Source organism: Macaca fascicularis, chromosome 14 (genome assembly GCF_037993035.2).
Source record: "Macaca fascicularis isolate 582-1 chromosome 14, T2T-MFA8v1.1".
NCBI classification, from domain to species: Eukaryota; Metazoa; Chordata; class Mammalia; order Primates; family Cercopithecidae; genus Macaca; species Macaca fascicularis.
In genome coordinates, this window is record NC_088388.1 from 18,563,516 (window position 1) to 18,576,901 (window position 13,386).

The window sequence follows — 13,386 nt, forward strand, 5'->3', positions numbered from 1 at the left end:
CATCTCAAAAAAAGCAGAAACCCTGGTTCAGGGAAATAGTCGGCCCTAAGGTCACTTAGAGAGCAAAGAGATCAATTTAAGAACTTGTGATTACATAATCGGCTTGGTCTTACCTGGTTGCAACATCCACAGAATCCACATCGTTGCCATAGATAAGCGGGTTGAATTCAGTGGACGGTGTGGACTGCAGGTCATTAGAAGGCCTTCCCAAGAGAAGGGGTATCTCCTGGCCCTCATGAAATTTCTCCAGATTGAGGATGGGCTGGGTGTTGAGGCTCATGCTGGCCAAGGCCTGTGGAACAACAAGAAAATTCCTTATACAAGGCACGTTCCTGGGCAGCTAGCCAATTTCAACTCCAAGGAAAGAGCCTTCCTAAAGTCTTCTACCTCGTATTCTCTGGTCAAAAAGTTCTGCAACAAAGAACAGTGCTAATTTGCAAATCATGGTCAACCCATTTCAGACCTTTCATCTTTGAAACAAAAATCCCAATACTCTAGCCTTTAGAAAACAGTCTGAAAGGCCGGGCGCGGTGGCTCAAGCCTGTAATCCCAGCACTTTGGGAGGCCGAGACGGGCGGATCACGACGTCAGGAGTTCGAGACCATCCTGGCTAACACGGTGAAACCCCGTCTCTACTAAAAAATACAAAAAACTAGCCGGGCGAGGTGGTGGGCGCCTGTAGTCCCAGCTACTCGGGAGGCTGAGGCAGGAGAATGGCGTAAAAACCCGGGAGGCGGAGCTTGCAATGAGCTGAGATCCGGCCACTGCACTCCAGCCTGGGCGACACAGCAAGACTCCGTCTCAAAAAAAAAAAAAAAAAAAAGAAAACAGTCTGAAATATATAGCTCTCCATCTTTTTTTTTTTTTTTTTTTGAGACGGAGTCTTGCTCTGTCGCCCAGGCTAGGGTGCAGTGGCCGGATCTCAGCTCACTGCAAGCTCCGCCTCCCAGGTTTACGCCATTCTCCTACCCCAGCCTCCCGAGTAGCTGGGACTACAGGCGCCCGCCAACCCGCCCGGCTAGCTTTTTGCATTTTTTAGTAGAGACGGGGTTTCACCGTGTTAGCGAGGATGGTCTCGATCTCCTGACCTTGTGATCCGCCCGTCTCGGCCTCCCAAAGTGCTGGGATTACAGGCTTGAGCCACCGCGCCCGGCCAGCTCTCCATCTTAAGACAACCTAGCTTAAGGCAACTTGATCTTATCTGAAGTCCAGGACAGTTGTTTACAAAATTATTATAGTCATTAAATGTTTTTTAAAATTGGAATCCATGTGAAACTATACAGAATGGAAATTTGAAAACATAGCTGCTCTGAAGGACACAGGAAGCAGAGCCTCACATGCTCAGGGATCCCAAGCTAAATCGGCCCCTCAGAGGCTCAATGGGGCAGGGTGAAGACCACTGGTCGAGAGCAGCAGTGCTTCTCAAATGTGAGTGAGGAGAGAAATCACTGGCGGAGGTTGTCAAAACGCAGATCCCGATTCAATATGCCTGGAGTGATCCTGCACTTTAATAAGCCCAAGTGATGCTAATGTTGCTGGTCCATAAACCACACTTTGAATAGCAGGAGTTAGAACACAGGATCAATGAGTCCAAGGATCTTAGCTCCTTCAAATATTTAAAATATAATTCTTGGCGGGGCGCAGTGGCTCATGTCTGTAATCCCAGTACTTTGGGAGGCCGAGACGGGCAGATCATGGGGTCAGGACTTAAAATTCCCACTAGACTCTGCAGTAACAAGGTATCACATTATATCAGCAGTGATGAAGCAACTGAGGTGAGAGGGATGATACAAAATGACCCATTTAAACCCAAACATAGCATCTAGAGGTACTACTAAGTACTTTAGATAACACAGAAAAAGGTTTCTAAAGGCCCTTCAAATGAGAGCAGGGAGTCCTAAAAATAAACACAGTGCTATCTACTGGTGTTTCTACACAAGACATAAGGCAGGGGAAGGGAATCAAGCTTTGTCATGTGTTACCTTCAGGTACTGTGTTCAGCATGCAGAGGAAGAAAATAAATCAATAAAAAATGGATGTGAGGAATTACTCAAAGAAAGGAATTTGTTTGTTTGAGATAGTCTCACTCTGTGGCCCAGGCAGGAGTGCAGTGGCACGATCTTGGCTCACTGTAACCTCTGCCTCCTGGGTTCAAGTGATTCTCCTGCCTCAGCCTCCCGAGCAGCTGGACTACGGGCGTCCGCCACCACGCCTGGCTAATTTTTGCATTTTTAATAGAGATGGAGTTTTACCATATTGGCCATGCTGGTCTCAAACTCCTGACCTTGTGATCCATCCACCTCGGCCTCCTTAAGTGCTGGGATTACAGGCATGAGGCAACATGCCCGGCCAAAGAAAGGAATTTTTGAAGAAAGGAACCTCAGGATCAACTCTAGAAGATGATACAAAAGCAGCCAGATGGTCCACACTACTAACTTCCACCTAACAAGACTGAGAAAATCGGCAGGGCATGGTGGCTCATGCCTGTAATCCCAGCACTTTGGGAAGATGAAGCGGGTGGATCATGAGGTCAGGAGATTGAGACCATCCTGGCTAACACGGTGAAACCCCATCTCTACTAAAAATACAAAAAAATTAGCTGGGCGTGGTGGCGTGCACCTGTAGTCCCAGCTGCTGGGGAGGCTGAGGCAGGAGAACCGCATGAACCCGGGAGACGGAGCTTGCAGCGCACTGAGATTGCACCACTGCACTCCAGCCTGGGCGACAGAGCAAGACTCTGTCTCAAAAAAAAAAAAAAAAAAAGACCCCGAAAATGTTCTGAGGCCATAGAGAGTGGCACACATACAAGAAACAGACAGTGAAGGGCTATTTTATACAGTATAATAAGCATTAGAATATAGTAAGGCATAAAATGAGTTGGAATCAAAACCACTGAGATTCACTCTGCCACCCAGAAATGGGATATCCCTTTTCTTAAGCCCATCCAGGGTGAAGAAAACTACTCCATTTGAAGTTTGATAGGAAACTGGCTCTGAGAACAGCTGTCTTCCTATAGGAACCCCACAGCATCTATTACTCCCCTCTCTTTCCTTCACTCTTCACGTACCTGCTTTAAATGCTTTTTCAGCTCTAGTGACTCTGGTTCTGGCAGAATAGGCAGCACTTCTGCATTGGTGGGGGCAATCACCTGCACCAGAGAAATGATAAAAGACGTGACCTTAGAGTTTATTGCTAAGGAATTTCTCTTACACAGGGTAAATAAAAATAAGAGGATGTATACACAGTATTATTATATAAACAAACACACGTTATATAACTACACAATAAGATATGTACACACACATATGACATACATATGCATCTGAAAGGAAATATACCTTAATGCTATTGGTTATTATCACTAAATAAAAAGATTACGGTTTTGCTTTTCACTTATTTCATTTACGCTTATTTTTATTTTTTTAAAGTTTTAAAATGAACACACATAAGGGCTTCCCACCAAAGTTTGAATATACTCACATTGCAGAATGGTCAAATAATTCATTAAGCCTGCATTGAAAGACAGTTTCTTACTGGAAACTATACTCCAGGGAAACCATTAAGAGATGATCTATACCACATGTAATGGTCTTCGGATCACAACTGTCTGACTGCTCTTGGAGGATATGGTGGAGGCACCACTTAATTCTGGCAAAAATAAATCCTAAAATTCTCTGAGACCTAACCAAGGGCTTATTTGGCCAATAAGGTAAAAGGAGCATTTAAAAAAAATTTTCAATAAGTCTCACAATAGAAATTATCCAACAACTTAGAACGTTCCTGAAAGGAATCTAGAAAAACACATATCCCAGGACTGGGTCTAGAATGCAATCCTCCTCCAGACGCTACAATGCCTCAGCGAAGAACCTCACCCTGTTGCTGTCCAGATCCACTAGCCATACATCATCAGGCATTTTGAAGTCCAGTTTGTAGAGGAAGAAGCTGGCAGGAACCCCAATGATGTATGGAGTTGGAGCCAACAGCAGCTGTGGAAACGATAAAGAAGGTGAGAAACAAAGACAAAACCTATCACGAGCACTTATCAAGTCCGGATTCTTCTAGATAAGGAAATGCAGAAACAATCCCTCTTCCAAAACCCTTGAGGCCAGATGTATTTGAAAATTCAGAATTTTTCAGATTTTTTGAAAGGTTACATAGTACATTTTTTTGTATACAGTAGTATTCCTTATCCAGAGTTTCACTTTCTGTGATTCCAGTTACCTGAGGTAAACTGCAGTCTGAAATATTAAAAGGAAAATTCCAGAAATAAACAATTCATAAATTTTAAATTGCAGCTTGATCATATCTGAAGTCCAGGACAATAGTTCTGAGAAGCATGATGAAATCTCATGCTGTCCCGCTCTGTCCCACCCAGACATGAATCATCCCTTTGTCCAGCATATCCATGCTGTATACACTACTCACCTGTAGCCATCTCAGTTATCAGGTCAACTGTCGCACAATCTCAGTGTTTGTGTTCAAGTAACCTTTATTTTACTTAATAATGGCCCCAAAGCACAAGCGTACTGATGCTGGCAATTGCGATATGCCAAAGAGAAGCCAAATATATGTCCAAAGAGGTCAGGCGCGGTGGCTCATGCCTGTAATCCCAGCACTTTGGGAGGCTGAGGCAGGCGGATCACCCGAGGTCAAGAGTTCAAGACCAGCCTGGCCAACACGGGGAAATCTTGTCTCTACTAAAAATACAAAAAACTAGCCGGGCATGGTGGCTGTGCCTGTAATCCCAGCTACTAGGGAGGCTGAAGCAGGAGAATCACTTGAACCCGGGAGGCGGAGGCTCCAGTGAGCCAAGACTGTGCCACTGCACTCCAGCCTGGGGGACAGATGGAGACTCTGTCTCCAAAAAACACCAAATAAATGTCCAAAGAGAAATTGTTAACCTCTTACTGTGCCTAATTCATAAATTAAACTGTATCATTACTATGTATATATAGAAAAAAACAAAGTATCTACAGAGTTTGGAACCATCTGTGGTTTGAGGCATCCACTGGGGGTTTTGGAACATATCCTCCACAGATAAGGAGGAATTACTGTATTACGTAACACCTGCGGCAGTGTAGCCAGTAGCCTACAGTCATTAACATTTGTTGTGATAAATAAAAACTACAAATTGCATAAGCTTTGCCACCAGATCAGTTCAAATCAGTCAGATTTTGCAGACAAATAAGTTATGACAAAAGATTGAGGACCAGCACTCACTTACAACTTCTTTGAGCATTAGGCCTCCTCCCTCAGGAAGACAAAGGTGACAAAGCCGGAAGACGCCTTGAGACTCACCTGCTCTGCTGATGCCATGCAGGTGGGAAGCAGCGGGATGACAGGAAACATATACTCCAGTGGATAGATCATTGCCACGAATGCCATCACAGACATGGAGAGTGCATTGTAGTCTCGAGACTGTAGCACCACCTGTCAGGAGCCATCCAGTAAGAATCACTCCAAAACATAAAATAAGGTTTACAAGAAAACAGCTTCCAACATTACAACTTGGTTTCCAATTCACCATGCCTACAGCTCCAGCTTTGCCTTTTGCACTGCCCTCTGCCCCACCATGCCTGCCACCTCCCAATTCAGGCACAATGGTGATCCTCCCTCACCTGAGATATGCAAATCACTCCCTTACCTTCCTAGTTCTTGTACTGCCCATCCCAGGACCACTCATGAAACAGAACTACTGATATTTCCAAAGAATTAGGTCAGTACAATTAAGGATAAGCCCTAATGAATGGTAAACCCTCTGAATACATCCCACATGATACCAGTATCTTAATTCAACCCACATCTACGGAATACCTGCTGTATACCAGGCATCATGTTACCTCCTGAGCACAAAAAGATGAAAAATATGTAGTCCCTGTCCTCCAAGAGCTCATGATCTGGCCACTGGCATATTTAAGAGTTCCTCCCCTAGAAAGGTCTAGGAAGCTGGCCTCTCACCTTATGCTCTAACAGAATGCAGGTTAGCACCTGGAGACAGGCGTCCACACCTAGAAGTTCCAAGGGAAGGTGCAGTGGGAAATCCACTAGGGTGAATCGAGATGGGTCTGGAAGAGCAAAGGTCAGAGCTGGCTGGAGCTCTTGGGGTAGGACCTCGATGTCTACTCGCTTCTGCCCAGAGACAGGTACTGGGGAGCGCAGCAATCGATAGATCCAGGCCTCAATCTCCCGAAGGTCATGCAGAAGGGCACTTGACTTCTCCTCCACCAGCAGCGATCCAGTAAAGATCCGCCACATGGTGTCCCTGAGAAGCAGACAGCAGGAACCAGACACATTAGCATCAGGAGCTGATACCCCACTGCAACCCAGTATCACCACAGAGGCTCTAACGATGACAACGGGAAAAGGAGCATCATTAGGAAAGCCCAGTCTCTGAGCTCAGATAGGACCAGAAGGTATATACAACAGCAAGAGCAAATGTAAAAATATATACTGGATAAGACTTACTGTCCTAACCACCATTAAACATCAAATTACAGCATTACTCCAAACACAATTTTGGAAGGTTTAACTCTGCAGAGTCTTTTGCTTAGTAAAGATTAACTCGGCCGGGCGCGGTGGCTCAAGCCTGTAATCCCAGCACTTTGGGAGGCTGAGACGGGCGGATCACGACGTCAGGAGATCGAGACTATCCTGGCTAGCATGGTGAAACCCGTCTCTACTAAAAAACACAAAAAACTAGCTGGGCAAGGTGGCGGGCGCCTGTAGTCCCAGCTACTCGGGAGGCTGAGGCAGGAGAATGGCGTGAACCCAGGAAGCGGAGCTTGCAGTGAGCTGAGATCCCGTCACTGCACTCCAGTCTGGGCGACAGAGCGAGACTCTGTTTCAAAAAAAAAAAAAAAAAAAAAATTAACTCTTGGCTGGGCATGGTACTCACACTTATAATCCCAGCACTTCCGGAGGCCAAGGTGGATGGACCACCTGAGGTCAGGAGTTTGAGACCAGCCTGGCCAACATGGTGAAACCCTGTCTCTACTAAAAGTACCAAAATTAGCTGGGCGTGGTGGCACACACCTGTAATCTCAGCTATTCGGGAGGCTGAGGCAGAAGGATCACTTGAACCTGGGAGGCAGGGGTTGCAGTGAGCTGAGATCACACCACTGTATTCTAGCCTGGGGAACAGAGCGAGACTCCATCTCCAGAAGAAAAAATATTTACTCTAAATACTCTAAATATGCTTAGATAGGTCTGAAGGACCTTGAGTTGCAGAGGAAATTTCCTATGCTCCTCAAAGACCAATTACATGGAATCTCTAAAATGCTCCCATTGGGCAGCAGCAGCAAACCGTACCTTTGTACACCTCGAGGGATGCCCAGCTTCTTGCCCAGCAGGCGCTCACTACAGCAGTCCACCAGGCGCTTGAGGGTATACAGACACTCTCGGAAGGTGGAGAAAAAAGGGTAGTGACTGAGCACGCACAGGGACGTGAGAGTACTGTTGCGGGAGCGGCTCCCCGCCTTGGCCCGGCGTTTGCCCCGAGGAGACTGGTTCACATCAGGGGTAGAGTCGGCACTGGGAGGCTGCCGGGATGAGCCACTCTCTGAGCTCTCAGTGCCACCCTCTTCTGAGGCACAGGTGGCGCGGGTTCCTTCCTTCCCATGGGACCCTGCCCCCCCTTCCCCCTTCTCCTTAGGGATTCGCTTCTGGAAGGAGCGGTAGAAGTTAACACAGATGCCGTATCGCGTGACTCCAGTGTCCTTGTCAGTGAGGGTGAAGACAAAAGAGGTATCATCCCGGAGGCTCATGCGCCGCTGCCGCACGCTCAGGCAGCCCTCGGGCTGACAGAAGAACACGACGTCTGGGGGCAGGGGAAACTCAGCGTGATCCTCTAAGGGGTATCGTCGTAGCAGTTCAGGAGTCTGGGCCACGCTGTCACTGCTCGGGTGCCTGAAGAACATAAAGACAAATTCAGCAGCCTGAAGGGATGGAATGGGCTATCACATTTTAACCACTGTCGATGAATAAAGCTCAAGATGCTATTTTGGATAAAGTAACCTGACTGTAACACCTTGGAAAATACGGGTGCTGCCTGCCATATGGAGCTGGTAGCCTAAGTGAAGTCTGCACTGTCATGAAGGCACCTATTCTGCAACAAGAGATTTTGACAATAAAATTATCATTGGCACCTTTAGATGATTAACATCTTTTAAAGTGAATTAGCTAATAAATTATCAAAAAAGCATACACAGAGGAGGAGCTTTTAAAGTACTTTTCCTTTTTACGAAATAAGAAAACTGAGATATAAAGAGTGTATTTGCTCAACATCACAAAGATGTTAGTTAAGAGCAGGGTTTTGCTTTCAATCCACCTGACTTTGCTGTTTCCCTATTGGCTTCAACGCTCCCAGGAGGGTAAAATAACAGGGGAAAATGAGTTATGCAAAGCAACGTGGAAACTGGAGAGGGGAACAACTGCAGGTTTTATGGCTATCCCAGATGTTAAGACAAAAGTCCATCTCTTCTTGGTTACCTGGCCCCTACGATCACTAGATAGTCAAGTAACCGAGGACAGAACTTCTTCTTTTGCACCATGGTTCCAATTCATCAGTTCATCTCAGAGAAGCATCAGGGCACCAAGCAAGGAGTCAGCATTCCCGGGAGGAATTCTGAAAACCGAAGTCTAATAGGAAAAAAAGTACTGATAAGATCCACTGCTGTGCCTAAGGGACTCATCCCTCTCAGCTTCTTCCCGGCCAGGGGCAGAGGTCAGAAGGTCTTCCACTTTCATACTAATGATAGGAGAACTTGACACTTGCCTAGCCTTGTGTCTAGGTTTATGAGCTCACAGAATAAAATGTTAAAAAATAGATAGGCAGGGCACGGTGGCTCACACCTGTAATCCCAGAACTCTGGGAGGCTGAGGCGGATCACCTGAGGTCAGGAGTTCCAGACCAGTCGGCCAACATGGCAAAACCCCATCTCTACTAAAAATACAAAAAAAATTGCCAGAGGTGGTGGCATACGTCTGTAATCCCAGTTACTCGGGAGTCTGAGGCACGAGAATTGCTTTGGCGGAGGCTGCAGTGAGCCGAGATCACGCCACTGCACTCGAGCCTGGGCCACAGAGTGAGACTCCGTCTCAAGAAAAAAAAAGAAGTAGATAGTAGATAAATAATAGTTCACCTACCTATCCCTACCAGTGACTTCATTTCCAGCTTAACACCTGGGGCTCTGTTTCTGAAAAACAGACCTAGGCCATCTAATCTGGACTCAGTCATTGTAACAAAAATGGAAGTCACTCTCAGGATCCCTCCAGAGTGGATCAGGATCAAACCAGACTCCTTAACTAGCACTAATCTGCACTTCTAGGTCTAGATGGAAACGCAATTGTTTCAACAATCTGCATTCAGCTTGATGTGAAACTACCACATAGACTGTCTAGTTAACCATGCTCAGACAATAACAGCTGGCTATTCTACCTCATGTGATCTCAAATGAAAATGTCCATTGCCCCAATTGCCTCCTCTGCACCACTTTTCTCCGCGCTTCAGGCAAGAAAGGAGCCCAGAGGCCACTGCTACTAGCTCTGCCCTTGGTGCTGAATCATAATCTCCCCTCTATTTTGATCTTAGGCTCAGAATCAGTAATACAATACACACAGATGAGTCCTTGTCCTACTATACAATACAGAGGCTATGAATCAGAGGTAGAAATACTAGGATTTCTGCAAGGACAGGGAGAGGGAGAGGTGCTCAGAGAAATTTCTAAACTATGTTCTAAAATTAGGAAAAGCTTTCATGGTCTTAATTGTAATTTATTTCCTTTTAAGTGTCTATGCACTTCTCTAAATAAAACGTTTCACCCCGCTGCACAGCTATTTCTAGTAGGGCTATTTCTTCTATGAGTAGCAGTTCTTTTCTCATATTTCTAGTGTTCCAGGATTCTACCTCTGTGCTCTACATGCGGCCTAAGACCTTGTTCAATGCACACAGAGAGAAACCCATTATCATATATATACATACACACACACACTCTACTCCCTTACCTGCTGCTGCGGGCACTCCCATATATACAGACATACACACTCCTTGGATGCTTAAGGCCCTATTTGGTTTAGGTAATGAGTAGTTCTTTTTTCTCCCCTACCTAATAATTAACAAGACCTATTTGCAATACCTCTCAAATCCTCAAAATACTGCTTTCTCCTTTCCCTTGCTCCCAATAGAGGACCTGCAGGTAATAGGATTCAGTTTTATCTCCATAGCGACTCTGGCTCCCAGCACTATTTATAGCAGAGCCACAGCCCCTCCCCTGCTTGGTGACCGCACAGTGCTAGCAGCTGCTACTCCAGAGTCGGCCAAGGCCCATAACAATTCACTCCCCTTGAACCTAGAGACACTTCTCCCACTGACAGTACCTGCTAAGAATTAGGTTATCTTCTCCCTCCTCTGTCTGTAGTTTGTACTCCGTCCTAATTCTGACTTTTGATACTGATATCTCTACACCGTTTCCGAGCATGCCGTATATTCATTTCTAGGTATCACCACTGCTTAACAAACCCAAACGGTCCCTTTGGTTCTCCCAATTGCAACAGAGTCATGAGCAAACTACAGGAGGTGGGGCACCGTAACAGAGCTGCACTCAGCTCCTCCTGAGCAGAATGCAAGGGGGAGAGATACAGAGAAATGAAATGGGATATGAGTAAAAAGCATGATTTGTTCCAACAAAGAATTATGTAGTTAATCTGTCATGGGATTCGAAAAAAAAAAAGAACTGTGTAGAAATGACTACAGCGAAAGCCAAAGTATCTCAAAGTAAAACAAAATTTATAGAACCAGAGCTCTAGGCTACACCTTGCAATCTATGTTTATATTGAAAACCAGGAGTCCTCTCCAGTCAAAATCTCAAAGATCAGGCCTGAAGCACCTCCTACTGAGTACGCATCAGGCCCCTCTAGCCTTGGAGGGATCTCAGTCCCTATCCACTGAGAACTATCTGATGAAACTCAAGTCACTCACAATCATTTCCTTCCAGAGCCACAAGGACCCTGAGATCTTGTTATTATTCTAGCTATGGGTAGGATACGATTTTTAGCCAGAATTCATCTAATCAGCAGCCACTGCCTTCAGTTATTCAGACTGCAGAGATAACTAAGATTTTTCTTCTCATTCTCTCCTCTCTCCCCTCCCCACAAAGATTAACATCTTTAACTCCTCTAAAGACTAAACCCTCTAACATCACCCACAACTCACACTCTGTCTTCACAACCAACGAGGCTCCGACTCTTGCCTGTAGCCTCAACCATATTTACTAACATAGAGCCTCTGGTTCCTGTCTTCATGTATTCCAAAAGCATCAAGCTCAAAATGCATTATCTATCTGCTGAAGTCCGACATCACCATCAGCTCCACCCAGAGGTAGAATCAGGATTCACAAACTTCTAAGTTATCTATGTCTTTTCAGCAGAAATGGCCATGCTAACCAACCCTTTGGATTCGTCCCTCATTTTGCACAGGATCTCACAGTAAAACCACAGGAACCAGAGAGCAATATGACATCTCTGCTGACGTGAGCACAACAGGAGGCTCTCCTCCCCTCCTCTACCTCCCCAGGCAGTGACCTTGCAAGCTCATCAGCACGGACTGGTCCAGCGTGCGGAAGAACTGGAGCAAGGAGGCTGGCAGCTGGCAGGGTTGGGGTAGAGGGAAGGGCAGGGAAAGGTGGAAGAAGGTAGATACACGAGGATAGGGAGGAGAGTGACTGCAGAAAGATGAAATAGCGTTCTCACTCTCCAGCAAGTCAATTTTGAAACATCAAATTAAAAAAACAAAAAAAAATTATTGAGAACCAAACGTGGTTCTCCAAATTTCAGCCAAAAATAAGGCGCATGCACGCACACGCACAAGCACACCCGCCAAGCGCTGTGCGGGATCGGGCCCCAAGGCTGCCCAGCTCTGCCCGCCCCCTCACCTGCTGGACAGTTCTCCTCCGCCCCCGCCCCGAACCCGAACCCGCGCCGCCCGCCCTGCAGGAACCAAGCCCAGTAGCCCGAGCCCCCTCCTCAGCCCGGGGCGCCCCCAGCCCTGGCCCCGCCCCACGCCCTTTCACACTCCTCCAGAGCCTCCTCAGAGACCCCTTCCTCCAAGAGCCACGGTGTCCTCTCAGAGCCCGTCTCCCACTCGGAGTCCCCAGACGCTCGCCCAAAACCCCCACCGGCCCAGACTCTCCTACCTCCCAAGCTCTGGGGGACTGGCCAGGCCCGGACCGACGTCCCCGGCAGCGGGGCGTCAGTCGCTCCCCAGCGCTGCGCCGCTCCGAACGGGCGCCAGTTCCGCGTCTGCACTGGGGGGCGCGCACCACTCGCGCGGGGTGCGGAGGGGGAGGCCGGGGCCGGGGCCGTACCATTCAGCCCGGGGGGCCGGGGCTGCGCCGAGCCAAGCGCCGCGGGGCGGGGCCGACCTCCGGAGACAGCGGCTGCGCACACACCTAGTCTAGCGCCCACGGGCACGGGAGGGCGCGCCAGGCCGACCCAGCGCCGTCGCGTGCAAAGGGGAGGACACACGGCAGTACCTTCTGTTTGGGTCGCTCAGAAAGACTTTAACCCGACGGGGTCATAGCGCCCATTTCGACGACATGTGGATTCCTCTGAAAGTCACTTCCCAAGATAATCGGCCCCTGAGACTTCCTGACGGGCTCCCCATCCCCCTGCTCCCACACCTCACTCGCTTTGGCGGTGCTCGGAGCCCAAGCCGGCTGTCGCGCGGTGGAGCCTACCAATCCTGGGCAGCGGGGGCGCAGGGGGGCGCGCGGCCGCGGTTACCTCCTTCGGGCGCGCGCGGGGAGGGGGGCGTGGCAGCGCCGCGGCGCCCGCTGGGAAATGGAGTCCCCTGCGTCCGCGAGGCCAGCCCCGCCGCAGGACAGCCTCCTCGCGGCCACACGACTCTTCTCTTCCTGTCCCAAAGGACCTGGGGGCCGAAACTGGGTTCTGGGTCTTTCAGGTTGTGCCTTTTTCAGATGCCAAAGGAAAAACTACGGCATGCTAGACACGCACGTGAGGTGCACCGCCGAGGCCTTAGCGCTGAAATCCAACACTTCCTCCTCCCCCGCAGAAAGGCAACCGGATCCTACCTGGATCCCAGCAGGGGAAGGGGGCGCCTAAGCCTCAGCATTCCATTTATTCATATGGCGCAGTGGGGGGTTAGTAAGAAGAGGCCCCCTCTCACGGCCAAGCCTGTCACTTGTGACCCTCCCTCCTCTGAGCCTGGAGGCGGATCCTAAAGATCGCAGGCTTCCTCCTCTACTACCGTGTCCCCACCCCCAATACAGACATTGGTTTCTCTCATTTTGTATTCATTTTGATCTTCCTGTTCAAACAGTACCAGACCTATCAGTGAGGCGGCGCTGAGACATTTATGGCCATACCACAGAG

General features: G+C 48.2%; 1 protein-coding gene across 50 annotated transcripts in view; it reads right to left on the reverse strand.

Moving 5' to 3' along the window:
* The window catches only part of MADD (MAP kinase activating death domain), a 56,797-nt gene extending 44,060 nt beyond the window's left edge, over window positions 1-12,737 (reverse strand). For 31 of the 50 annotated variants that reach the window (XM_074013674.1, XM_045371802.2, XM_045371811.2 and 28 more), the window contains exons 1-8: window positions 12,189-12,301; window positions 8,488-8,637; window positions 7,309-7,905; window positions 5,959-6,262; window positions 5,299-5,430; window positions 3,873-3,986; window positions 3,068-3,148; window positions 114-292 (exon numbers count right to left, since the gene is read on the reverse strand). In XM_074013674.1, coding sequence (XP_073869775.1) covers window positions 114-292; window positions 3,068-3,148; window positions 3,873-3,986; window positions 5,299-5,430; window positions 5,959-6,262; window positions 7,309-7,905; window positions 8,488-8,549 — 1,469 coding nt within the window. In that variant the 5' untranslated portion in view covers window positions 8,550-8,637; window positions 12,189-12,301. Of the gene's footprint in view, window positions 1-113; window positions 293-3,067; window positions 3,149-3,872; window positions 3,987-5,298; window positions 5,431-5,958; window positions 6,263-7,308; window positions 7,906-8,487; window positions 8,638-12,188; window positions 12,302-12,527 lie in introns of those variants that run through there. The other 19 variants (XM_074013675.1, XM_015434789.3, XM_074013669.1 and 16 more) reach the window with 1 other exon arrangement.
* Between the last annotated feature and the right edge of the window lie 649 nt (window positions 12,738-13,386).